Genomic DNA, 23,538 nt, shown 5'->3' with positions numbered 1-23,538 from the left:
AGCAAAGGAAAAGAAAACTTTGTCTCAGCAGAGACTTTATTCAGATTCCTACTCAGAGGGTTACAGTGCCAACAGAGAGGGGTAGGAGGAAGTGGTCTTAATTCCGTCTATCACCAACACTATGTTATGATTACAGGTAGGGACTCCCTGTACAGTAAATGAAGCCAATGCTCATAAAAACAATCTCCCTCTTTATGCTAGGTGATGACAGAGCAGTAAGCAAGTTCCCAGCACTCCTCTAGGAGAAGTGCTGAGTAACACAACCTACTAAAGGTCTTTGAGTCAGCTCTGGAATCTGCTATAAATATGTCTGGGAGTCCCTCCTTCTGCAGTAGGGACACAAGAATGTTTAAATGGGGACATCCCTGGAGGACACAGTGCACACCTAACTTTGTGACTGATATGGCAGCAACACAGTGTCTCCCTGGCAGTTAAAACTAGCAGTTTGGGCCAAGGAGGATGTTGTCCATATGCCATAGGATTTGTTATTGGAGGATTGGTTCCAGGCTAAAAAAGCCATTTGCTGCAGTTTGGGCCTCAAATGCAAGCAGCTTATCATCAAGGGATCAAAGTAATAGCATTTAGTCCACCTGAAAGCTAAGATGTGGCAGTTCAGCTTTAATAGTGCTATGTAAAAGAATAGGCCCACAGCCAGAAAGCCTGTACTTCCTCTGCACGGGTATAGAGGATGGGGTCTTTACTGGATGTTGTAATTGGGACTGGTGCTGAGGGTGGTGGGTGCATGTGAACTGCACAGCAGAATACCATTGCTGACTTTTCTGTCACTGGGCCTGTTTTCCTCACTTAGGCCAGGACAAACTGCAGGTTAGTGAGCAGCACTTTGATGCCACTTGTGACTGTTACAACAGAGGTGGCTGGGTTAAGTTTAAAAGTATTTGCATCACCCTTTTTATAGCGGTCACGAAAGACATATATGCTGCCATTGCAGCTGGCAATTTTCCAGAGGGATGGTACCGAGCTCCAGGCATCTGGCAGGCATAGCCGGGTGAAGCTATCCAGTAGGGGGTTATAGCATAGCAGTGAATCCCCCTCGGCTACAATGAACACCACATCCTTGTGTACAGCAGCATGCATGCGCCCTGCAAAAGGCAGGACATATGGCTTCACGTGGCATTTCTCTGTGTTGGTATCATAGCACTGAATTAGCCGAGAGGGCTTGGTGAAGAAGTCCAAGTCGTTTTCCTCCCCGCCCAGCAGGTAAATGACACCATTAAGGTTCACACCAGCAGCTCCAGAGACTGCCACTTCCAACTGGCTGGTCTCTGTCCAGACATTGTCTCGTACTCTGTAATATATGACAGCATTAGAGAGAGTGTCCTGCAGAGTTTTCCCCCCCAGTGAATATATTGCATCCTTGCTTGGCACAGAGACAAGGGTGTGTTGGAGCCGGTCACGGGGCAGAGGGGCACACCATTCCCAGTCTATAGTCGCGTTGTTGCATTTCCACATGCGTCGTGGAATGGAGCCACCAACAACATATAGGTCACTACCGTGCTTGCAGGCTGCGGTGATCTGGTGACACAGGCTGTTCTGGCCGCTCACGCTTATAGAGTCATCATCAGCACAATGCAGAGAGACAGCGAGTGAATGTGTACGTGATGACTCCTTTCCAATCAGGTATATGTGAACATTTTCTCCAATCACCTGAGATAAAGGAGGAGTGTGTCAGCAGAATTGGACCTGTTTACACAAACATCAGTGATGCCTAAGATCAAATTTTTCAGCTTAGGACCCACCCGTGGGACTGAGGTGTGCGACCTGCTTCCCAAGTCCTGCCACCCTACAGCGTTCGGGATTCAGAGCCTTTTCAAGATACCAATTATATCTAACAGCAAAATAGCGACAGACTTCACTGGAACCCAAGTGTCTGCGGTTTAGGTAAGGGCTGGTTACATTACTGATGGAGTAGAGTTATTATAAGGGGAATGCCAAACCCAGATTTCTGAATGGTCTCTTTGGTAACTGAGCATCTGGTGAAATGAGTTATTTGTGGCATTGCTCCAATCACTAGCGAAAGCAGCCTCAGGTTAAATTAAAAAAACTGTCAGTGGGGTTGATACTTATGACAATGAAAGCATTCCTCATGCAAACACCGTGAATTTCAATAGCATTTCTGTTTTGTGACTTTCAAGTCACACCTGTGAGCAGAATACCCTGCCTTGGGAAGTGCGAAACCAGCAAGTGCTACAACAACCCCAGAAAGGAAGGTCTTTTTATACCTTCAGACTTGATCGCAGTGTCTCTGAAAAGCCCGCTCGCTCCTCCTTGTTGAAGTTGATCCAGGTTTCTATGGCAACTGTTGGATTCTGAGAACATGGAACGCCATCTGTGGTTTGGGGACAGAAAGGCATTTATGATATCTAGATAAAGGTATATGTACTCAGGAACATCTTTTTCCTGCGACTCCCTTGCCCCACAAACCTTACTTTCTAGAGAGGGAAGAAAGATACAGAGGTTTATAGATTTTGGCAGGCGTGATCAACACTCCCAGCCAGACATCTACATGAAATTAGTTTGGATAAATATCAGAAGACAGAGCTGCCAGGTCTTAAGCACATTGGATGAATTTCAACAAAGGAACCTACATCTGAGAGAAAGAGGGCAGGAAAGAGAACTTACATGCCTTGTAAGGATGAAAAATACCTTTTTATTTTGGCATTTAGCCAAAAATACTCTCTTATTTGAGAATCTCAGCAGCTGCCTTTCTTTCTGGCTGGTCCTAGAAACCTATCTAACAAAAGTCATCTGCAGAAATTTTCATTCTCTGAGCGCTGTAAGACAGCTGACCCTCAAGACTGAACATCTGGTGTTGCTGCTATCCTCTTAACATTTGGAAATCCCCAATGAGCTACTATAGCTTTCCTTAGCAGTGTGACAGTAGGAAACACTCAACAGATTGCATCAGGTTTCAGTTTGTTTCCAGATATAATTAGAAGTTTTGGTTATGCCACAAACTATTGCATTGTCATCAGCAGCATATTACCTAGAATATTTTAGGTATTTACTTCCCAGTTTGAAAGCCAGCAATTATGCCTGTGTTCATTGAGAGGCTTCCCTATGAAGGCTCTCTAATTCTGTAGTCTGCTCTCATGACAAACCCCGAGTTCAATGGTGTTGAGGGCATCAGACAAATTCCAACATTCTTCTCTACACTGGAAGGGAGGAGAAAAATTGTGGAACAAAAGCAAGTATTTTAACTCTGTTTATCAATAAAAGGGATTTCCATAAGCTATCCATCACATGTAGTGGTTAAATGGAAAAACTTTGATTTTGAAATGGGTCCTAGAGTGCAACAAGAGGTAAGCTTAATAAATTACTATTTCATGAAATTCATTTTAATCCTTGCCACTAATAGCTTCCTCTATTTAATTCTCCATTAACTAAACAAAGGTGCAGGAATTACAAAAGAAAAAGGTTTTCCCTGCCAGCAGTAGGAGTGTATTTCAGATCTTAATCCATTTTATGAGCCAAGTTTCAGCATAACTATTGAGTAATGTGATGTAGATAGAAATAGATGATGCACGGAAAAAAAGTTTTATCGTGCAATTTTTTTACTTTAGAACCACAAATATTAAAGGCTATAGTCCTAAAACTATTGTTACTACATGGAATCCCTAGGAAGTTAAGGGTGATTGACCTCTATGGCTTTATTTCACAATTTTAGATTATTTTTTTTAATGAACTCACAACTTAGTTTAAAAACTGTAGCTAGTTATCAAAATTAATCTAATTTTAGCACAGTTTTTTTGAGCTATCAGTACCTATTCTCAATAGGTTTTTGACTGTGAATTTCTTTAGATGCAACAGAGATGATACAGTGCAATATCTGTAAAGACTCTCATATGCACAGCATCGACTTTAAAGGCTATTTTAAGTCTTAGAGACAGATTTGCCAGTATTGCAAAGAAGCCAGTCATGGTAGGTTTATTGTTGTAACAGCATACAAAACACATGACACAAAGTATAGTTATTTACTCATTTACAAAATTATTTAATTAAAGCAAGAAAGGGGCAATGTCTCTGGTCCCAAATCCAGCACTTTTGAATGTATGAGCTGCTTCTACATTCTTGCATCCTCTAGCAATGATACATAAATGCACAAAAATGGAGTTGTGACTGCAGCATCATGGAGATGTTTTCAAGTACTGGCTGTACCTACTGGGGCAGCAGAGAATATTTAAGGATTGGTGGCAGTTGGACTAAGTTGTTGTGTGTTGACACATCCTTCACAACACTGAGTCATTGCATCCATTAGTTTTACAAGAAGGGCAATTACCGTACTACCTAAGATGTTACAATGCCTTTATTTCAGTCAGCTGAATGCCTAGTCTAAATAAACCTAACAATTATATACAACCGTTAATAACCCTAACATATTATAAAAATATGGCTTGTGCTCAAGCCTGCTTACAAATGTTGAGTTGTTGCATTCCTATGTTAAATGATTAAAACTAAAGAAAAAAAAAAAACAGACTTTCATAAGATGTTAATTTCTGGTAAGGCTTCTTTGATTTGTTTTTAGTGCAAACAAAAATACAAGAAATTGTTGAAAGATACTAAGTTATGTTTAAAAAACCTGTAATACTTCTGACCTGTTGACTTGGGAACTGCTTGGAATTAGCAGCATCCTGTATGTCCCTTTTCTATAGCTTCACGTCCAGTAACAATTAATAGGTTTTTTTCTGATTAAGTTATCCAGAATGTTTTGCTTTGCTTAGCAAAGCCTCTGAATAGACAATGATTATGAAAGCTTGGATCTTTTCCATCTGTTTTGTTCAATCCCTGAGAGACTCTCTGAAAGTCTCTTTATACATCCACATCCTGGCTAGTTGCAAGAACTCCTTACCTGTAAGGATGTCTGTCAGTAGGCGGAGAGGCAGGTGTAGGAACTCCTCTGTGTCTTGCAGTTGGGACAAATGTGACTTTGCACAGTGTTTGGCAGCTGTGTAAAGCTCCACGTCACTGTGTTGATCTGCCAACCACATGACCTGCAGACAGTTCCTAACCTGCACCGTACGGGCCAGAAAACGGGAGCACTCTTCAAAAAGGGCAGTCAGCTGATACATGTCTGCCACTTCATAGGTTTCCTGCAACTCCTCTGCCCTCAGCTTTACAGTCCCATGGTAAATATAGTCCACAAGGAGCTGAAAGACACTCTCGCTAACATCCTGCAGCTCAATCACCCGGTTGTGGGCCTCCTTTAGGTTGGAAGTGAACATAGAACGAAAAAAGCAACTCTGAGCTGAGAGGACCAAACGGTGCAGCTGGAATTCCTTGCCTTCCACTGATATTGTAACATCAGCAAAGAGCTCGTCCTCCAAACATAATTTCATAATACCCTGGGCCACACGTCCTGAATGGGAGCGGTCGGTGAAAGTGTAGTTCACAAAGTAGTTTTCTTCTGCGGAGGAGCCTCCAGTCTCTTCTGATGAGTCCATGGTGCTGCACAGATCAGACCTCCAGCAATCTGTAAAATCACAATAATTATATGACTTTCTCTCTCCTCTAACAAGATTATGCAACACTTCAGGGTACAGGGAAAAATCAAACATATTGGTAAGAAGCCAGCATATTTTAGACTGAATCTAAATAGTGTAGCCAGAAACTTTTGCCCGAGCTTCAGAATCTCAAACAACAAATGAGAAGTTGGCATAACTAAAATTATGATATATACTAAACTTCCAGTACAGTGACCATCACTTCCCAGCAGAACCAGGAGATGCGCATATGTTTTCACCACTCATTTCAGCAACACAAAGAAATGCAGCAATAGTTATTCAAGTGGAAAGTCCAGCAACCACCCTAGGAAACCCAGGAAGCCAAAAGAATGTGACAGCACCATAGCTGTCACATCTAGCTGTGCTAGATTGAAAAAGGATTACAGTATCATACTAACAAAGAGCACAGACAGCAGTTCATATCATCCAAAACCAACATAATGAATCTGTAGTACCAAGTAAGGTGAACTTGTTTTTACCAAAAAGATGCACGAGAAGTCTGCCAGTCATAACCACCAGTCCTCCAAGCTAACCAAATGAGATAACTGACGGTTATACTCCATTTGTTAATGCGCCAGACACCTTCATTGTGGAAAATAACCTGTTAGATGTTGTTAGCCACTGTTTCAAAGTGGCAAGGAGAACTCAGTTTAAAAGATAACACCTCTTAGTAGGTACCAGAGATTGTTTGCAGAGTTCCAAGGAGTTTGTGGGTCAAAAAAGCTTCTGAACCAGAGGACTGCTGTAGAAAAGACCTCTTTTTTAACATGGCTCTTCACACCATTAAGAGCAAACAGATGCCTGTCTGCATTCACTTTGAACTTATTTTTACACCTCAACTATCAGCCATGGTGACTGATATCACAAATTTCTTCAATACTGAACACGATTTCCAGTACAATGTTTCCCAAAGATGGGATTTTTCTCCAGGTTACTCATAGTTATTCTTCCATGCTTTATTTTGTCAAACATACATTTTCTCACAATAGCTCTGCTTGATACAGGAGGGCTCCTAATTTCTTTGCTCAAGTTCTATTCACAGGAAGTAGTGTCTACATCCCTAATTGGCTGGACAAGTCCGTCCCATCCCTGATGATGGCCTGCCTTAATTATACCCTTACTGTGATTTTACAATAGTTCTGGTCTGTCTGAAAAACACCTATACATCACTCTGTAAGAGACTGTTCAATCAGCACTGAATACATCGTTACTATTTGTCTAACCTTACAAAGTACAAGCCTATCCCGCAAATTGGCTCCCACTTCAGTTAAAGCTATCGATCCTTACAGTCAAGGTGCTCAGAAGCTGCAGCCCAGAACACTGAAGCAGAGCACCAGAATGCGGGTGGATGAACTACTCTGCCCTCTCGGCAGGGCAGAACCAGCTGCCCCCACTGCCCAGCACAATTTCCAGGGCGCCGCTGCCAAGCCATGAAAGAAATGCCAACACCAGCTAAAGACTACCGTAAACCTCCCATCCTTCTTTGTAAACACAAAACTCCCCTTTGCATCCGTGGCATCGCCACGATAGAGAGGTGCAGGAACAGTAAAGCGTCCCATAAAGCAAAACCTTACGCTCCATGCACACGTTGCATTGCCGAGGCAATGACCTGCCCTACGCCAGGCTATAGGCGACCACGGTGTAACCGACCCCCGGCGCACCTCCTTCCTCGCTGCCTCCTAACAGGGTCGCGGATGCCGTGACAGCGCCCGGGATGAGGGATCCCATACACCCAACCGACAGCCACTTCCCGCTTCGGGGACGGGGAGGATAGGAAAGCCAATTCTCGGAAAAATAACGGCCCCCATTCGGGCCACGCTAGCGCCGGGAAAACCGCCGGAGACTGACCTCGCCCCCGCAGCGCTGCTTCAGCCCGGGGCCCCCTCAGGCCCGCACCCGACGGCGGACGCATCTCCACACAGCTCGCCGCCTCCGGGCTGGCTTGCGGGGCTGCTCCCACCCCGCGCCCTCCCGCCGGGTTTCCCGCCCGCCCCGGCTCCCTCAGCACCCACCTGCGGCGCCTCCCTTCATGCCGTCGCCCCGGAGCCTCCCGCCGCCGCCGCCGCCGCCCCGGGGTGTCCCAGCGGCTCCTCCGCTCCCCCCACCCTGCGCCAGGCACTCGCCGCTTCCGGCCACCGACCCGGAAGCGTCCCCAGGCAGACCCTCCCGCGTTTCCGCCCTCACCGCTCACCCCAGGGGAAGCGCGGCAACGGCGGCGCTTTCCGCTTCCGGTCCGTGCCCTTGCCCGTCCGTGTCCCGGCGGGGATGTTGGCGGCAGCGGCGCGGGGGCTGGCGCGGGCCGCGCGGCGAGGTGAGGGCGCCCGGGGCGGCGGCGGCGGCGGCGGCGGGGCTCGGCCAGCCCGTGGCCGGGCGGTTGATGGTGGCGGTGGTGGCGGTCAGCGGTCGTTGAGACGTATTCGTTTCTCTCCGCAGCTGGCGCAGGCCCGGCGGCGGCGGCAGCAACGCAGGCCCGGCTGACGGGGAGCTCCGCCGCGGAGACTCGCCGTAAGTGAGCGGGAGCGGGGCATGGGGCCCGGCGGCGTCTGGGGGGTGGCGGAGGCGGAAGGCCTGCGCTTGTGTCCCGGCCCGCTGCCGTTTGGCTGCCCTTAGGAAGCGTCCGTGCCGTGTGACCTTTTTGGCGAGCGCGTGGGGACACGGCTGGTGACCGTCAGCCATAAACCTGAATTTATTTTGCGCGGAAAAGAGGTCCCGTTGATCCCCGTGCGTCCTTTCTCGGGGCCCTGCCTGCGCCTGCTGCCCAAAGCTGTGCCTGGGTGACAGCTTCGCAGCCCCGTGTCGCCCTCAATCTTGAGGGGTGTTTGTAATCGTACCCCCCCCCCCCAAAAAAAAAAAAAGCAACAGCAGATCCTATGGGGTTTTGATGATGAGGGGGTTGCTTAGATGCTGGCACATCAAACAAAACTAGGATTATTTTGTCTACCAAGAAAAAAAGAATCCTTTCTTGATGGTGTTGAGTGGTGTGAGCAGTATCGAAGTTCAGATCGTTCTGTCATCTCTGCCGCTCTCTTTTTGATCTTGTGGTTTGCTTCTTTGTCATCTTGTTGGACTGTTCCTCCTGCTGTATTTACAGTGCACAAAATAAAGCTGCTGTCTAGCACTGGTGCAAACTTCCTTCCTTATCAAAGTCTCTAGTTCCATGTTTTGTGTACTGCAACGCGTGTATGCTGCTGTAGTATAGTTTCTATTACAGCATCCTGTGTATTCCACTATATGTATATGTTGTGTTTAGCTTCGGATTTACCATAAACAAACTTTGCAGATTACCTGAACCTGAAGCTGCCTGGCTTCTGCCAGAGCTTCTGAAAGGCAGTTAGACTGGTTAAAGAGATTTTTAAGTCAGGGTGGGAGTTAACTACTCTTCTTGCTGTAGCTTTCTGTATTCCCTGCCATAATCTCAGGGCTTTATTCTTCTCTTTAGCTACTGTCAGACCAAAAAATGAAGTAGAACAGAAGCAGCTATGTGCTTTTGGGGAGTACGTGGCTGAGATTCTGCCCAAGTATATCCAGCAAGTACAGGTAGGTCCTGTTCAAGAAATTGTTCTTGGGGGGGGGACAAGACCCAGTGAACACACTACTTGTTTGTTAGCTGTTTTCACAAGTTGTTCTGGGGAGGAAAGATTGCCAGAATTACATGAAAGTTACTGCTGTTATTAAGCTCCGTTATCTGATGTCATTATGTGTCTGCTGTACCATATACTCTTTTTTTGAGTGTGCTGTTGGATTCAGCGTAATGTTCAGTCCTGTTGGTGTTTGTGCTCATGGCCTTTCCGCTGTTTTCATCAGGTGACCTGTTTCAATGAGCTGGAACTTTTGATCCATCCAGATGGGATCATTCCAGTTCTGACCTTCCTTCGAGATCACACTAATGCCCAGTTCAAATCCTTGGCTGACTTGACTGCTGTTGATGTCCCATCTCGGCAGTACCGCTTTGAGGTAAGAACTGCTCATAGGTGCAGGACTTGGAGAGTTTCACAAGTGCTGGTGGCTGTGGGTGCTGTTGCAACTCTGACCACATTTTTTGCTTTCTGACAGTGAAAAGAAAATCCACTCTGAAATGCTGGGTTTTGTTTAATCTGTTGATCATGGAAGCAGTAGCAGAACTGATACTGCATGAGTTCTTAATCTGGCTTTCCTTTTGTGCTTTTCTGAAAGTCTTTTGTTGTTTTTTGTTTGATTGATTTGTTTTGTTTTCATTTTACCAAAGTGTCTATAGACTTCTTTCTGGCCAGATGTGAATTGGTGCTCTTCCTTCTTCCACTTAGGCCTGTCAGCTGCTGTTGATACAACTGATAATGTTTTTCTTTAAATCCCATCAATCTTAATAACAATTTTCCTTTTTTAAAACAAAACAAACTATTTAGTTGTTTTAAAAACATTCCCTGAAAGTCAGGGAGGTGAGGGAGGTTTTCAGAAAGCTCTCAGATTTCAGTCACTGAACTTCCACTGGCTTTCACTGAATATTGAAGATTTGGTTCCCACAGATGCTTTTGAGTATCTCACCGTATAGCTTTTCAGCTGCAGAAAAATTGCAGCTGCAAATAAAAAATGAAAAGATAGGTCTTTGGAGAAACCACCGACCCAGAGTATTGTCTTCTCACCTGCTATTGGAAAGCTCTGTTCACAGTATTGTTGCAAAGATGTTATTGTAGTTTAACTTAGGAAGATCTGTAAAAGACTGGCAGAAAACACCTAGGGCTCGTGTGTTGTAGGAGGCTGACTATAGTTTAGGCAGCCCTATGGACGAAGAGATATCTGTCTTCCCTTGACTAATCTTTGCAGAGTGTCTTTTGGGCAAGAGAAAGGAATTGGTAAGTTTTTAGTTCCCAGCAAGTAACAAGGATAATGAAAAGCAGTTGGTTAATTTTTCCCCTTTGGTTTATCTTGTGATATTAAATCACTTACCAACAGCTGCTCAGGAAGCAGGGGGTAGCAGTTTTGCTTTATCTATATTAGCTAAAATCCTGAGAGTTGTAGAGAGTTTCTTTAACTCAAAGGCCTTCAGTCTCTGAAGAAGTTGAAGATTTTTTAATTTAGGATTTTTCTTTCAAAACTCAAGGTAGTAAATTCAAAGAAATAATAGAAATATAGACCATAATGAATTCACCTTTTCCAGCCATCTTCACAGAGACAGTATCAAACAAAGCTACACAATTTCTTAAAAAGGTTTGTTTTGTTTTGTTTTGTTTTGTTTTTTTTTAGTTCAGTATTCTCGCCCTGAAGGTTCTAGTAATCCTCGTAAGCAGCCTTTTTATTAGTACTTCATCACTGGAAGAGTTAGCAATTTTCCCTGGTATCCAACTTTGCTGAAAATTAAATGTATTTCTTCTTAGCTTTCTCCTACTAGATGCTGAGAGTAACTGATAGCCGTTTTCTTTATGGCAGACTACTGGAAGTCTATTGTCAAGTGTTGCCATCCCTTCAGTATTCTCTTTTTCTTTTTTTTTTTTTTTTTTTTTTTTTTTAAGATTTAGTATTCCCTCTTTGCTTCAGCTCTTCTTCATCAGTCATGTCTTCTAAATCTCACATCATTTTTATTACATTTCTAAGGACCAAAGCGATAAGCTATTAGAACCTCAGTTGTAATAGTGTTGTATAGTGCCCAGCTCTGAAGCACTGAATGTGATTCTGCTGATAAAGAATATTTGAAATAGTCTTTGTGTGCCTTTGCTTAGCCAGTACTGTAATGCAAAGAGATCCATAAACGCTGTGCAAGACCAATGCCTTCTTTTATTTGGCTGCAGATTGTGTACAATCTTCTGTCTCTGCGATTCAACAGTCGGATCCGTGTGAAGACATATACTGATGAGCTGACACCTGTTGACTCAGCAGTGTCTGTGCACAAGGCAGCAAACTGGTATGAAAGAGAGGTGAGTGCCAATGTACTTGGGAGCAGACACTTTGTGGAGAGGGGCTGTGTTTTCCTGATTAAACTGATCTCCAGGGCCCTGAGGAAGAAAAGAGAGAAGTGTTTCCCTGACTGCCTTTTCAGAGTAGGAGTTAAAAAGGTGTTTGATTTGCTTTTGAATGAGTTCCTGCATCAGTTTCACTGGCACTGCACAAAGCCAGGCATGTAACTGAAATTTTATGGACTTAATACATCGAGGTTTATTTTTTCTAGTCTAATTTAACTTCCTTGGCTCCCTTTCATTTAGGTTTGGGACATGTATGGTGTTTTCTTTGCCAACCACCCTGATTTAAGGCGAATCCTCACAGACTATGGGTTTGAGGGTCATCCTTTCCGGAAGGACTTTCCGCTCTCTGGTTATGTGGAGGTAGGAGATAATGCTCATGTCTAAAGTTTTCAAGTCTCTCCAGTACTCTTACCCGAGTTTTGGTACAGAGATGTGACTGCTTTACAATCCTTTGTCCAAAAGGTACTAAGGATGTTTCACTTGTGTATATTCCAGAGGAGTTGTATAGATCTCCTTCATGAACATTTGAAGTCATCACAAAGTGTCACCCATAATAAGGCAGCCTAAGGCCAGAGACATTGGGCAAATTTAATGTGCTGTATACCAAAGACATTTGTCAGGCAGAGAAAGTGCTCCTGCTTTTAGCGTGTTTTCTGGAAGAGTAAACTTTACACTGCAAAACTGGAGATTCCCAGAGGAATAAAGGACTGAACTGATCTTAATGCAGTTGGAACTCCACTTTGTTGAGTTTTTTGTAGGCTTGGATTATAAAACTCTGGTTGAACTGACTCTTGCCATTAATCAAATATTTACCTCTGTATGTCAAACCACAAGTCAAATGAGTATGTTTGGTATCTGTCTAGTTTCAAATGACCACCTTGCAGAAGCAGTCGTATTTGGTGCAGTTTTAAGACTGAGTTGAGTCTCGGGAGAAAACAGTGAGGTTCTGCAAACAACAGGGGGTTTTAAGAAAAATAGAAATAACAGCAAATCCTGCAAGTGAGGACCAGGCAGCGTCTCCTGAGCTGCGGTTTGGAGGTCTGGACTGGCACAGTGAGGATAAAAGAAACCACTCAGAAGTGTCTGGTACTCACCTGCATTTCACCCTGGTTGTCTTTTTGTCCCGTGTTCTGAGTGTTATGCTAAGAAGCACAGCTAAAACCAAACAGACTGCCATATTATAAAGATTCATGAGAGCAGTCCCCAGCTGTGCCAGGTGGATGGGCCACCTTATTTCAGTGACTCAGGAGAAATTCCTTTGTCATAGGACAAAGTAAATGTGTTGTTCCGTGTGGACTTCTGGGCACTCCTAATTCAGGGTGGTTAGTCAGGACACCTGTGGTACGTGGTAGCAAAGAGGAGGGTTTTCCTGGAGAGTCCAGAGGTCTTGATGGCATCTGGAGGGCTCTTGTTTAATAATGAGGAGAACTGAAGCTGTGGCAGAGGCTGGTGGCCTGTCCATGGCATAAAAAGTAGGATTGCCTGTACCGGAGGATGGTCTGGGTCACTACTGTGTACAGCTAATAGCCGAGATGCTATGGCGACTGTATGAAAATAACTGACCTGTGTCCTTTGCACTGTTCTAGGTGCGGTATGATGATGAAGTGAAACGGGTAGTGGCAGAACCTGTGGAGCTATCTCAGGAGTTTCGCAAATTTGATCTGAATAGTCCTTGGGAGGCGTTTCCTGCCTATCGTGCAGCTCCAGAACCCCTGAAAATAGAAGCAGGAGCCAAGAAAGAAGATGCAAAATAGCAGCAGAATGGAGCGGATGCACAGCACCATCCTTTCTGTTCTAACATAGTATTTATAATAATAAAAATTGATATGAGATTCTTGCCTGTTGTGGTCACATGAATAATGTTGTTTTCGAACCCAATGAAAAGCAGAGGGTGAGGGATACTAATTTACAATCCTGATAATCCCACTGATAGATGTTTATCTGCTGCTTGGAGTTCTCAGATGCTGGATTTTGCCTTTTTGGTTTGCAAATTGAATTGAGTCCAGGCATTCCTTGCGGCTATGATTCTTTATATACACTGCTTCTGCTAGCTGTCCCCGCAGGCATAAATCATAACCTGAGCACTCACTAAGAGACTGTACTGAAGCAGCTGTGTAGCTTAAGCAATGGGGCAGCAGCATTTCAGCTCCAAGATGGATGTTGGGAAGACAGTAATAATACAGCAAACAGGCAAAGCTTTTGTAAATGGTTCTAATACAGTCATTATTAGGACAACACAAGATGTAACTGGATCCAGACCAAAACAATTGTGGAAATCTCTGCATTGTTTCCTTGGGAATTAGGTCAGTTCTTGTTCTCCTGGCAGAAGAAGAAGGAGTTGCAGGTAACCTCTCACGTGCCACTCCCTCGTGCTGGCTTTTTCTTCACAATCAAGCAGTCTGCTTTCTCCAGCATCTTCAGATTGTGCTTTTTCCTGCAGTCAAAAATATCTCCTTTCCCTTGTCCCGTAGACAAAGAGTCTATGCCTTTTTGTCACTATTCCAATTATTTTGAGCTGGGTGATGTAATAGCATTACCACTCTCTTTGCTCTTGTGGAAAATCTCAGCTCTCTCCAAAAACCCGGAAAAATACTGTAGTTTCAGTCCACCCACCACCTGTTTAAATGGGATTACATTACAACAATCATCAATTAATAATGTCTCTTGTCCTCAGTCCAGAAAATGCATCACGCAGTTCTGCATCAGAAAGCTGACTGACCTCATTAAGATCTGAAAACTATTGTATAAGAGATTTCATAAAATAATTCACAAGCTGTTTAAACTTCTAAACTGTAAAAGCAGTAATTAAAAATGGGATTTGGGGGAGTTTAGAGTATGGGATGGAGGAAGAGATAGGACAATAATAAATTCAATTAAGAGAAAAAAAAAGGAACAAGTACTGATTGTGACTAGAATGTGATCTGTTTTCAAGAAAAAAGAGCTGGACTGTATGGTAAGAATCAGGTTTTGTGTGTGTTTGTTTCTACTCCAGCCTTGTAAGTGTGGACTTCTTAAATTCTTTTTTTTTTTTTTTTTTTAATTTGTTTCAGGTTGCTGTGGCTGGCAGTGTTTGGGATGTGACTCAGAACAATGTTCTTTAGTTAAGATTAATAGCATTTGCCACTCACCTTAAAAGTTACAGCTTTTTATGGGAAAGAAGAAAGAGAAGGGGACACAAAGCAGCAGAAGTTTGGGGTTTTGTACAATTCTTAGCTCCACTTTGGATCTGCCATCAATTGAGCTGATTAAATAGGAAATGTACTTTTCGTCCTTCCTACAACATGTTCCACAGCTGTTTCTGTTTTCTGTTGCAGTGGCTCTTTTTGCATGCTGATGCCTATTGCACAAGACAGAAAAGTTCCTGGCACCACTTCTGTTGCTGTAAAAATTCTTTATAAGGTACATTTCCCCCCCACGTTGTCCCTCCTCCATCCCAGGTTGCTTGAGGCACCATGCCAAGACTCATGGTCTATGTGTTGTAAAAAATATGTATTTCCCAGTATGATAAGTCAGAAGACTGATGGTAGCAGGAAGAGAAGGAAAATGGCCATTTAAACATAATATTCATGCAGAAGGAGAATTTGATTGATGTAACATCAAGAAATGTTAGACACAATGCCCTGTCAAGTTAGACAACATGCAAGGTTTGCTGAAGAAAATGTGTTCTGGAAAAGTAGCCAACACTGTGGTCACAGGCATTGGCTCCAGCAGGTCTTTAATACATGGAATCGTTGCTAATGGACCCAAATCTCTCTTCTCATTAGAGAAGCCTGGGAGGTTATGAAGAGTGCAATTTATTCACCCAGACACGTTATCCCAGTGCACAAGAGGTTACACAGCCTCACAAAGTACTGCCAGTGTTGGCACACTACCTCCTCCATGGCTCCTGAGCTCGAGGGGCCTTTCTTGCCCATGGATCCTCCTCGTTCTGGGTTCCTTGTGGCTGGTGGGCATTTGCTTCATGCTGGCAAGGCTGTGGTCAGCTTGGTCAAGCACAAAGCTGTCTTCCAAATCCTCTATCCCTGCCTGGTCCACACTGCCAGCCTCCATGAAGCTTGTTTGCCTGGGTTGGATTTCCCCACTGTAGGAGGATGTTGGATGAGATGTAAGTCAGATGTAGCTGACTTACAGACGCACTGTTCAGAAGAGAGATTTTCTGCTACTGTGGGGACAAAAAGACTTTAGGTGATGACTCACAGTCAGTGTGTTGAGCTTCCCCAGCTGAGTAGGTTTTGCTGGTGTTTTCCAGAACTCTGGCATTTCTTCCTGCAGCCAAGTGAGAAGACCTTCCTCCTTGAGGATGTGGCTATTGACAGTGTCGGTGTATCAGCCCTCATCACAGCCACACAGTCTGTATAGGCCCTTAGAATTGATCTCCAGCCAAAATCTAGATGGGGATTTCAGCTGGGCCTTGCACTCCTGCAGAATAGAGGTTTTTGGACTACGGGGGGTCAGGCTGGATGACAACATGCCCTGTATCACCCATCACACTGCATCCCATGACATCGTCTCCAAATTGTGTGAGGCCTGAGGGGGGCTCCTTTTGTGCAGTAGATGCAGTGGGATGGGGCCCTCCCTGTCGCAGTTACGCAGCCCATTACTCCTTCAAGCAGTGGATGCTGCTCACAAACTGAAAGAAAAAGACAAGGACCAGCATAAGGACCACCAGCACCATACCTGGAAAATACCAGTATAACAGGGAGGTCCTATCTGGTTACAATCAGTGCTTCACTCCTACTTCCCTCAAGGTTTTCTTCCTTCTTCTCCTCCAGTGACTCAAACTTCGCCTTCCCTGGGAGTCGTGTATGTCCTTCTTCCTCCCCCTTTTTCCTCAACCTTCCCCTTCTCCTCATCTTCCTCCCCTGAGCACCTGCCAGACAGACCCATGCTGGCGACTGTCGAAGCATGATACTTCTCCAATTCCATAAACAGAATTTCCCTTTTGTGAAGATGCTGCCTATCTCCCTGCAGTCCCACCTCAGAGACATTTCCCTCTCAAAGAGGTTTTTCTGGTGCTGTATTAACCACACCTTGTGCCTCAACCAGCATCCAACCAGCTCCTGCACTTTTTGATCCTTCGTACCTTTCCCATCTTCCTGCTTCTGGCGATCAGGGTGGAAAGGATGAAAACAGTCAATGTGCCCCTGCAGAAACCTGGCTTGATGTGACATTTTGAAACTTCTCCTACAACAGGCGGTATGACCAGAGGGAGTGCAGAGGGGCACGGTTGTGCACACTCAGCTGTGAATACCTGGCAAGGACGAAATCCCTCAGGAGGAGCAGGTGTGCTGCCTAACATTGCACTCGTACACCTGGGGACTATGGGCAGCTGTCAGAAACTCAGGCATGTTTCTGTGCACCGTATAACTACTGATCCTTTACAAACAGCTAAGGCATATGTTTATCACTCTGCAATTGCTTTTCTGTGCGGGATAGTGAGGCAATTTTACAAAATCCCCCCAGCTCAAGGCAGCATCTACCACTGATGCTTGTGCCCCGCCTGCCACTGTATCAGTCATTGAAGCGCACCCTCTGAGCCTCCTCTCTTCTCCCTCCCACCAACACGGGTATCCTGCTCTAGGCACTTCAGCTGCAAGCTGTTCCTAGGAAATTTTCTTGTTGACAAAATCATATATGGTCTTTGCAAATGTTGGCCAAAATCCTGGACTCCTGCTTGTGTCACATGCTGCATGCTAAAGGGAGGCTGTTTCACAGCCTGTGAGACGCAGGGTTTTTTTTGCATACTGACTTCTAGACAAAGTCACGCGTACACTGTGGATTGTAAGGGACTCCGGCACAAAACAGAAGGCGCATCAATCTCACTGCACAGATGGGTCATCAGCGGCTGCCTCTTGAGTAGCATGTGATTCACAGTTTAATAAAAGTATCTCATCCCAGAAGAAAGGGACGTGACTAAAGCATAAGCAGCAGAAAATAATGAAAACTGGAAAAAGTGTAGCCTGATTCAAGATAGCCAAGGCTATGACAGAAAAACAGGTCTTTTTTTGATCCAAACGGAGAGTAAGAATGGCTCTGGATATGGAGGGCCCCTCCTCCTGTGAGAAATCTGGGACTCTTCCATTATGTGGTGCTTTTCTTCATAGCTGGTGTGAGCCTGCGTATTGCCAGGTACAGCTACAGGTCCTTCAAGTTTTAGAAGATGTGCCACTTTGCACACTGACGACTTACTAACTGGAATGTCATCCCTACCCTCAGTAAATTGTCTGGTGACAGTAGTGACCACAAACTGACACTGAGAAAGGTATGCATTTCAGCTCCACCTTCTCTCTTCTCTAGACAGACTTCTTTCCCCCTTTAACCTGAGGGAGATGGTATTATTACTTATTTATACATATTATTGCACATTTCTATAACCCTGGCATCCCAGAACCTGTTGGAGAACCCAGGACGGTACCGTGTCATACAGAGTAGAAATAGAGAACGGCTTGACTGGGGATTAGGCACTAATAAAAGTGCAAAGGTGCATAGAGAACAGATATCTGCTGCAAAGGGAATCAGATGAAGCTTTTCTCTATGTAATTCGCAACATCTAAGGCAGACTGTGCTCATCATAACCCAGAAGTCTTGCCACAGGAGAGGACGATGAGGTGCTAAAGCCTGGCTGGCTTCAGTCTCTGCTGTTTGCTAGGTCAGTGTATTGAGTTCTCCCTACAGGAGTTTTGGTAGAGAGCTGAACAAATGACATTTCTTCTGCCTGCTTATCTATTTCGGCTGCTACTGCCCTTCCCTGACTCTGCACAGACTGCCAGCCTTATCCCTTTGTGACATTTCAGGATTGTTTGTACATTTTCAAACTCAGGAAAAAGGAAAACTGGAAATGAAGCCAAGTAGCTGAGCAGAGGTGTCACGGAGATGTGACAGAAGCACTGTGCGGAGGCAGAAGGGACCAGGAGGTACTCCCTTCTTCAGAGGCAATCATGTGTAGTGAAATTTCTTGTGGCTAATAGTTTCCTATAATAAATTGCAGTGGGAAACCAGTCTTTGGAAAAGAAGCGTAAACGTTTCTGCCAAAAAATTCACAACAAAGTCTTCCAAGTTTCCAAAATATGACGGAAAATGTCCTTCGGGGTCAGCAAGTTGAACTGCGAGCCCTTCCCAGGACTGCAACCGGGAACAGAGAACGGTGGATCTGTTCCAACAGAGGCTGCTGGGACCAGAAGCGGCGAGGGAAGGCGCCACAGGGAACGGCTCTCGTTTCACGCGCGGCACTGTCCACGGAGGGGGTGGCAGCGGCTGCCGGGCAGGGCTGCCATGGCCCAGGTGCCCTTCAACGCCTGGCTGATCCTCTGCGTGTTTGCTGGGTCCCAGAGGCTGACAGGTAGGGAGCACACCTGCCAGCGATGTGGCTTCTTTGGCTTGGCGAGCGTCCGTGCAACGCCAGTGGCACGACACTTTGCTGCCACGGGAGAGAGTGCGGTGGGGGGAGCCCCAGCTGCGGGTTGTTCAATGAGGGAGACACTTGTACCTCCTTGCAGGACAAGGACATGCTGCTATGTTTGGTGGCAGGGGGAGGGTTTTCTTTGGTCTCCACTGAAAAAGTCTGCTCCTGTAAGAGTGTTTGTGGATTTTCTAGATGATGCTTTTTTTGGCAAAAAATCTGACTGTTGAATGATAAAGTAAATAAGGGACTATTTTCCCATCTCCAAAGGACACTTACGTTATTATTTCAGTACATTATTTGTTATGCTTTGTTTAATTTTTGTTTTACTCTGCTCAAAATTCTAACGCTGCCTATATTTATAAGACAGTTACCAGTAACAGCAGTTTGGCGGCTATTCAACAAATTCACTGACTTTGCAGCCAATCAGATGACTCTCAGTAGAGGGATCTGGGAACTTAGCAGGTCAGCTGGCAGAGAGAAGCCCAGCAAAGAAATTTTTGGATGACGTAGTATCTTCACCTGAGCTAAAAGCTTCGCTGGCACACCCATGGAGGGGTAAGAAAGAGCAGCTCCATCCCGGCTCACATTCCAAGGCCACAGCTGGCTTGGATCAGGGAGCCTGCAGCTGTGCAGAGAAACAAACCTCTGCAGCCTGGGGGGTGGCAGTGCACTTCTTCAGGCATCTCATACATCTCCCTGAAAAGCTTTAATCAAGAATGGAAACTTGGAAGCGAGGTTTGGTAGCAGTCATCGCACACATACAGTATTAAATCATTTTTCTGCTTTTTATAAGCACCTGCTGACCTTAACTCTGGGGTACTGAACACAAATTCTCCCTCTTTTTTTATATAAGAAAGCCTTCATCCGTATAAAAAGGAAGAAAAAAAATATGTGTTAGAGAGCTTGCTGCTTTATTCAAGCCTTTTCTGTCTCATCTTTCCTGATCTGAAGGATGAGTCTGCAAGAAGTAGAAGAGGGTCTTGGCTACAGGACGACTATGCCCATCAACACAAAGAAGGGAGGAGCTGCAGTCTCCTTCTCATGGTCTTGGACTGAGGCTACTTGTGTCTCCTTTTTTGCACAAAGAAAGAAATAATAAAGGCAAAACAAATACAGAGAGTTAAAGCATTAGAAGTATTTGTAAATGAAAACTGAAGAATTTTTAGGATTAATGTGACTCTCATGTTAACAAACTCCCTTCCTCTGGCCTTGTACCAATTTTTCCCAGTTTAAATGTTGATGGGTCGCTCAGCAAGGAATTAGCTGGACATGACAAGAGCCATAATGAATACGACCAGGTTTCTTTTACCCTCACACTCTGCCCCTGCCAGCAGCAGGTGCTCAGGGAAGAAGTATAAAACCAGGATAAGCATCAGGTTATGTTTCCACCAGCAGTTTGAGGAGCCTCCCCAGCACCCTCGTTCTGTTGGGAAGCATCACTTTCTCCTAGCAAAAACTGCCAAGCGACCAAAACCCATCAGTTCAAAACCCACCCATACCCGGCGAGAGGGGCTTCCTTGCTGCCTGCCAAAGCGGGTGCCTTTGCTACTTTATGCTTTAAGCTCTCTTGGCAGGATTAAGGGCCATCAGACTGAAAACTTGCACTTGCCTCCCTTGACCACTTCTGCTTCTCTTAAAAAGCCTGTTTTCCTCATCAAAATCCCGTGGTTAGCATCTGTCATGTTTGGCAAGCGATGAGTGGCAGCTCAGAAATACTGAAGACATTATTGACAACCAAATGACAAAAATAAACAGGAAGGGCTGTGGTCTTGTGCTATCAAACTCTTCCTGATGTCTTCCAGATGAACATCCTCACAGCAGGGACGGTGCCGGTGCCAACGCACCCCGTCGCAGCCCAGAGGACGCCGACATCATGTTAGAGGTCTCCTGGGCATTGGGGGCCTGTGGGCTGAGGCACTGTTAGCAACCTGTGCTCCCACCTGCATGCATGTAAAAACTCACATGTTCTGCTTGTTCTCATCCCTGCCAGACTTCGGGAGTGCCTGGAAAATGCCTCAGCGATGCCCTAATTGCATTTGTGCTCCCTCCCATTGCGGGTTGCAGCTGAAGGGGGCTCTGACCCCCTCCACGGCACCTCATAGCTCTGGGGTGGGACAAGGGACATCTCCCCACCCAGGCCTGCTGCGCCGGGAGCTGCTGAGGGCAGGACTGCGTCAGGAGAGGCAGGGCGGGAGGCAAGAGCTGGACGGGTCCCACGGGGAAACTGAGGTGCAGGGCCGGTCAGAAACGGTCAGAAAAGGGGTGTGGGGCTGGCAGAGAAGGACATGGAGCGGGACTAGGCGGGCCGTGGGCAGCGAGTCAGGGAGCGTCTGCCTCTCGGTCCGGCCTGAGTGAGATTTGGCAGCGCTGCAGATGGCTTCACAGCTTGGTTATAACCAGCGGAGGGTTTGTGCTGGGCTTCCCGTGCGCATGCTGCTCTTCTCTTCCAGATGCTCTGGGGAGGGCTGGATATTCAGGCCAACAGAACAATCCGGCTGCAGGATGAAGAGCTGGCCTCCCTGCGCCCGGCACGGCGGTTCATGCAGATTTTAGAGGATGAAGTTCCCAAAACACCGACAGAAATTGAGCAGCATCTGAAGTATTATTCACTGACTGATACCACCTTGCCTCTAATGGAGTTTGACCGTCTCCTTTTCACCAGTGTTTACTGTGCCTATCAGGTTCGCTCCACACAAGGTCTGGATAAAAATCTCTGGATTAGTTTTTTCTCTCAGCTGGTTGATGAAATCTTTCGTGACCTGTGCAAGGGGCTCTGCCCTGCAAACACCACCCTTCTCCTGGCTTCCTGGCCCTGGAAGGAGAAGCCTTCCCATTTAGCATCCCTGAAACATTTCTATCGTTCTAATCTGGCCAGGACAAAGAGAGACAATAAGGGAAACTACTGTAGGAAAGGACACACCTGACTTCAGCAGCAGCCTTGGTTATTTTGCATGCTTTCCACATTATTCAGGACTTTGTACAAATACGCCCCGCTTTTTGTCCTGCTTTCTGCATTGCGCTGGCCACCCTCTAAGGATTTATACACAAGCTTTTATTTTTAAATTAAATAGGACAAAACTATAAAGTGCTCTTCACCCTTTTTTGTGTTTTGGTTCTTTTTTTTCCCCCTGTTTGTTTTTGTTTGTCAAGTGGGCTGTGCTGAAGGGGGCAGTGCTATGTAGATGTGTTATCTCTCTTGATCGCTGAGGCTTGCTGGGGAGATGCCCAGGCAGTTTTTTTCCAGGATATTACTCTGGTGTCCTAGCTGACTTCATTGCAGATAATTCAGTTCAGCCTCCTTGTATTCCCGCTGCGGTTTCAACCAAATACAGTATTTTTTTTCTCCTCTCCAGTAACCAGCTAAGCAGATTTTGTTGTGTTTCATGATATAGGTCGCATATTTAATTTCAGCTTTCTGCTCATGTGGCATCACATTTTATGTGTCCATAGCAGTTTCCCATATCAGGTATTCATTTTTCTTTAAAAAGCAACCTGACGATATATGTATTGCATGAAGCTTTCTAGTATTTGCATATGGTATTTATACAAGTACACTGCTTTGTGTCAGTTATCAGTTTGGAATATACTTCCTTATATCTCATTTAAATTCCTAAGGATTGTGACCTAGTTATTTCTTCAGCATATTTTACCTCTTCTCTGAAGTTCTTTGTACAGCTATGGCACTTTACAAGCCAAACATAATAAATACACAATGTCTGTCCTCAAAATCAGAAATACAATTATTTTATAGAAAGAGGTCATTAACCTTTCTCTGTCTTACACGTTGCAGTGTGGAATTAAATAAATGTAATTATCTACTCAGGAGGGGTTTGATTTTTTTTTTTTCATTTCTGCTAGGTTTCCCGCTGCTATTATAGGTACATTAATTTTGAACATTCATTGCATGTGCTTAGATGATGGGATCCATAATTCCCTTTCTATCAATATACTCTTAATTTTCCATGCTCAACAAAGGAGGCATGGGTGACATTCAAAGTGGGAACTGCTAGCTTTTGACCTAGTTAATCTTTTTCCAAGCTGTTGTTGCCCAACAGATGGAGAGGAGAAATGGTGAGGCAGGAATAAGAAGCCTGGAAGCAAGATGCCACAGAGAATGGTTTTAGAGGTCAGGTTAGGGCTGTGACAGGAGAAGATAGATTTACAGAGTTCATAAAGCAGGTTGTTTGTTGCTTAGGTTTTTTTGTTTGGGTTTTTTTGTTTGCGTTTGTTTTTCCCAAAGGATGTAGGAGCTAAGATTAGCATTTTTTCTGAAGTGTAATTTCTAGCAAACTAGTGCTCCACTTAATGTTCTTCTATTCTTTTGCTTTTTTTTTTTATTCCATACCTCCAATCTCTACCCTTTATCCTTTTCCCAAATATGCCCCCAGTCTTTAATGTCTAGGATATGTATGGAGTGACGGAGACAGGGAATGGCTGCAGACAAGTCCGGTTTGAGCAGAGAACGTCATCAAAAAGCCGAGCTGGGATAGCGCTAGTGCATGAAAATATTGTTTGCTGGAGAATGCACAGTCTGTGAGCTATATGAATCTCCGGATAAAGATTGAGGGGGTGGGCTTGGTGACTCAGGTGCAAATACACTGTTTTGAATGCAGGATTTTGTTAAGAGCATTTAAGAGCATTGCTATTTGTTAAGAAGATTACAAATTAAACTCAAGTGACGTCA

The 23,538-nt window shown here is 45.0% G+C and overlaps 3 protein-coding genes across 3 annotated transcripts; 2 read left to right on the top strand and 1 right to left on the bottom strand.

The window, feature by feature from the left end:
• Positions 1–18: 18 nt before the first annotated feature.
• Positions 19–7,624, bottom strand: KBTBD4 (kelch repeat and BTB domain containing 4). The gene is made up of 4 exons (XM_082486008.1): positions 7,532–7,624; positions 4,868–5,488; positions 2,241–2,347; positions 19–1,665 (listed from the first exon to the last, which is right to left on the bottom strand). Exons 1-4 carry the CDS (start codon positions 7,548–7,550, stop codon positions 805–807), a joined length of 1,608 nt encoding a protein of 535 aa, XP_082342134.1. The 5' UTR covers positions 7,551–7,624; the 3' UTR covers positions 19–804.
• A 123-nt stretch (positions 7,625–7,747) lies between these two features.
• NDUFS3 (NADH:ubiquinone oxidoreductase core subunit S3) lies at positions 7,748–13,287 on the top strand. Its single transcript, XM_082485503.1, has 7 exons — positions 7,748–7,830; positions 7,953–8,024; positions 8,959–9,056; positions 9,324–9,473; positions 11,282–11,407; positions 11,693–11,812; positions 13,039–13,287. The coding sequence occupies exons 1-7, from the start codon at positions 7,785–7,787 to the stop codon at positions 13,204–13,206; spliced, it is 780 nt and encodes a 259-aa protein (XP_082341629.1). The 5' UTR covers positions 7,748–7,784; the 3' UTR covers positions 13,207–13,287.
• A 5,359-nt stretch (positions 13,288–18,646) lies between these two features.
• Positions 18,647–22,366, top strand: FAM180B (family with sequence similarity 180 member B). Its single transcript, XM_082485195.1, has 3 exons — positions 18,647–18,791; positions 20,657–20,736; positions 21,305–22,366. Exons 1-3 carry the CDS (start codon positions 18,725–18,727, stop codon positions 21,776–21,778), a joined length of 621 nt encoding a protein of 206 aa, XP_082341321.1. The 5' UTR covers positions 18,647–18,724; the 3' UTR covers positions 21,779–22,366.
• The last annotated feature ends 1,172 nt before the right edge of the window (positions 22,367–23,538 follow it).

Source organism: Vanellus vanellus, assembly GCF_965231255.1.
Source record: "Vanellus vanellus genome assembly, chromosome: 6".
NCBI lineage: Eukaryota > Metazoa > Chordata > Aves > Charadriiformes > Charadriidae > Vanellus > Vanellus vanellus.
This window is presented reverse-complemented; position numbering and strand designations above follow the sequence as displayed.

What these genes read in the sequence shown, in the direction of transcription:
- FAM180B (XM_082485195.1), top strand. Translation starts at nt 18,725, where the DNA reads ATGGCCCAGGTGCCCTTCAACGCCTGGCTGATCCTCTGCGTGTTTGCT. An exon ending in TGGGTCCCAGAGGCTGACAG is followed by an intron (nt 18,792 to 20,656) that starts GTAGGGAGCACA and finishes GATGTCTTCCAG; the next exon opens with ATGAACATCCTCACAGCAGG. An exon ending in ACGCCGACATCATGTTAGAG is followed by an intron (nt 20,737 to 21,304) that starts GTCTCCTGGGCA and finishes CTTCTCTTCCAG; the next exon opens with ATGCTCTGGGGAGGGCTGGA.
- KBTBD4 (XM_082486008.1), bottom strand. An exon ending in ACTGACAGACATCCTTACAG is followed by an intron (nt 2,348 to 4,867) that starts GTAAGGAGTTCT and finishes CCCAAACCACAG; the next exon opens with ATGGCGTTCCATGTTCTCAG. An exon ending in CACTGCGATCAAGTCTGAAG is followed by an intron (nt 1,666 to 2,240) that starts GTATAAAAAGAC and finishes CCTTTATCTCAG; the next exon opens with GTGATTGGAGAAAATGTTCA.
- NDUFS3 (XM_082485503.1), top strand. Translation starts at nt 7,785, where the DNA reads ATGTTGGCGGCAGCGGCGCGGGGGCTGGCGCGGGCCGCGCGGCGAG. An exon ending in GGCGCGGGCCGCGCGGCGAG is followed by an intron (nt 7,831 to 7,952) that starts GTGAGGGCGCCC and finishes TTCTCTCCGCAG; the next exon opens with CTGGCGCAGGCCCGGCGGCG. An exon ending in CAAACTGGTATGAAAGAGAG is followed by an intron (nt 11,408 to 11,692) that starts GTGAGTGCCAAT and finishes CCTTTCATTTAG; the next exon opens with GTTTGGGACATGTATGGTGT.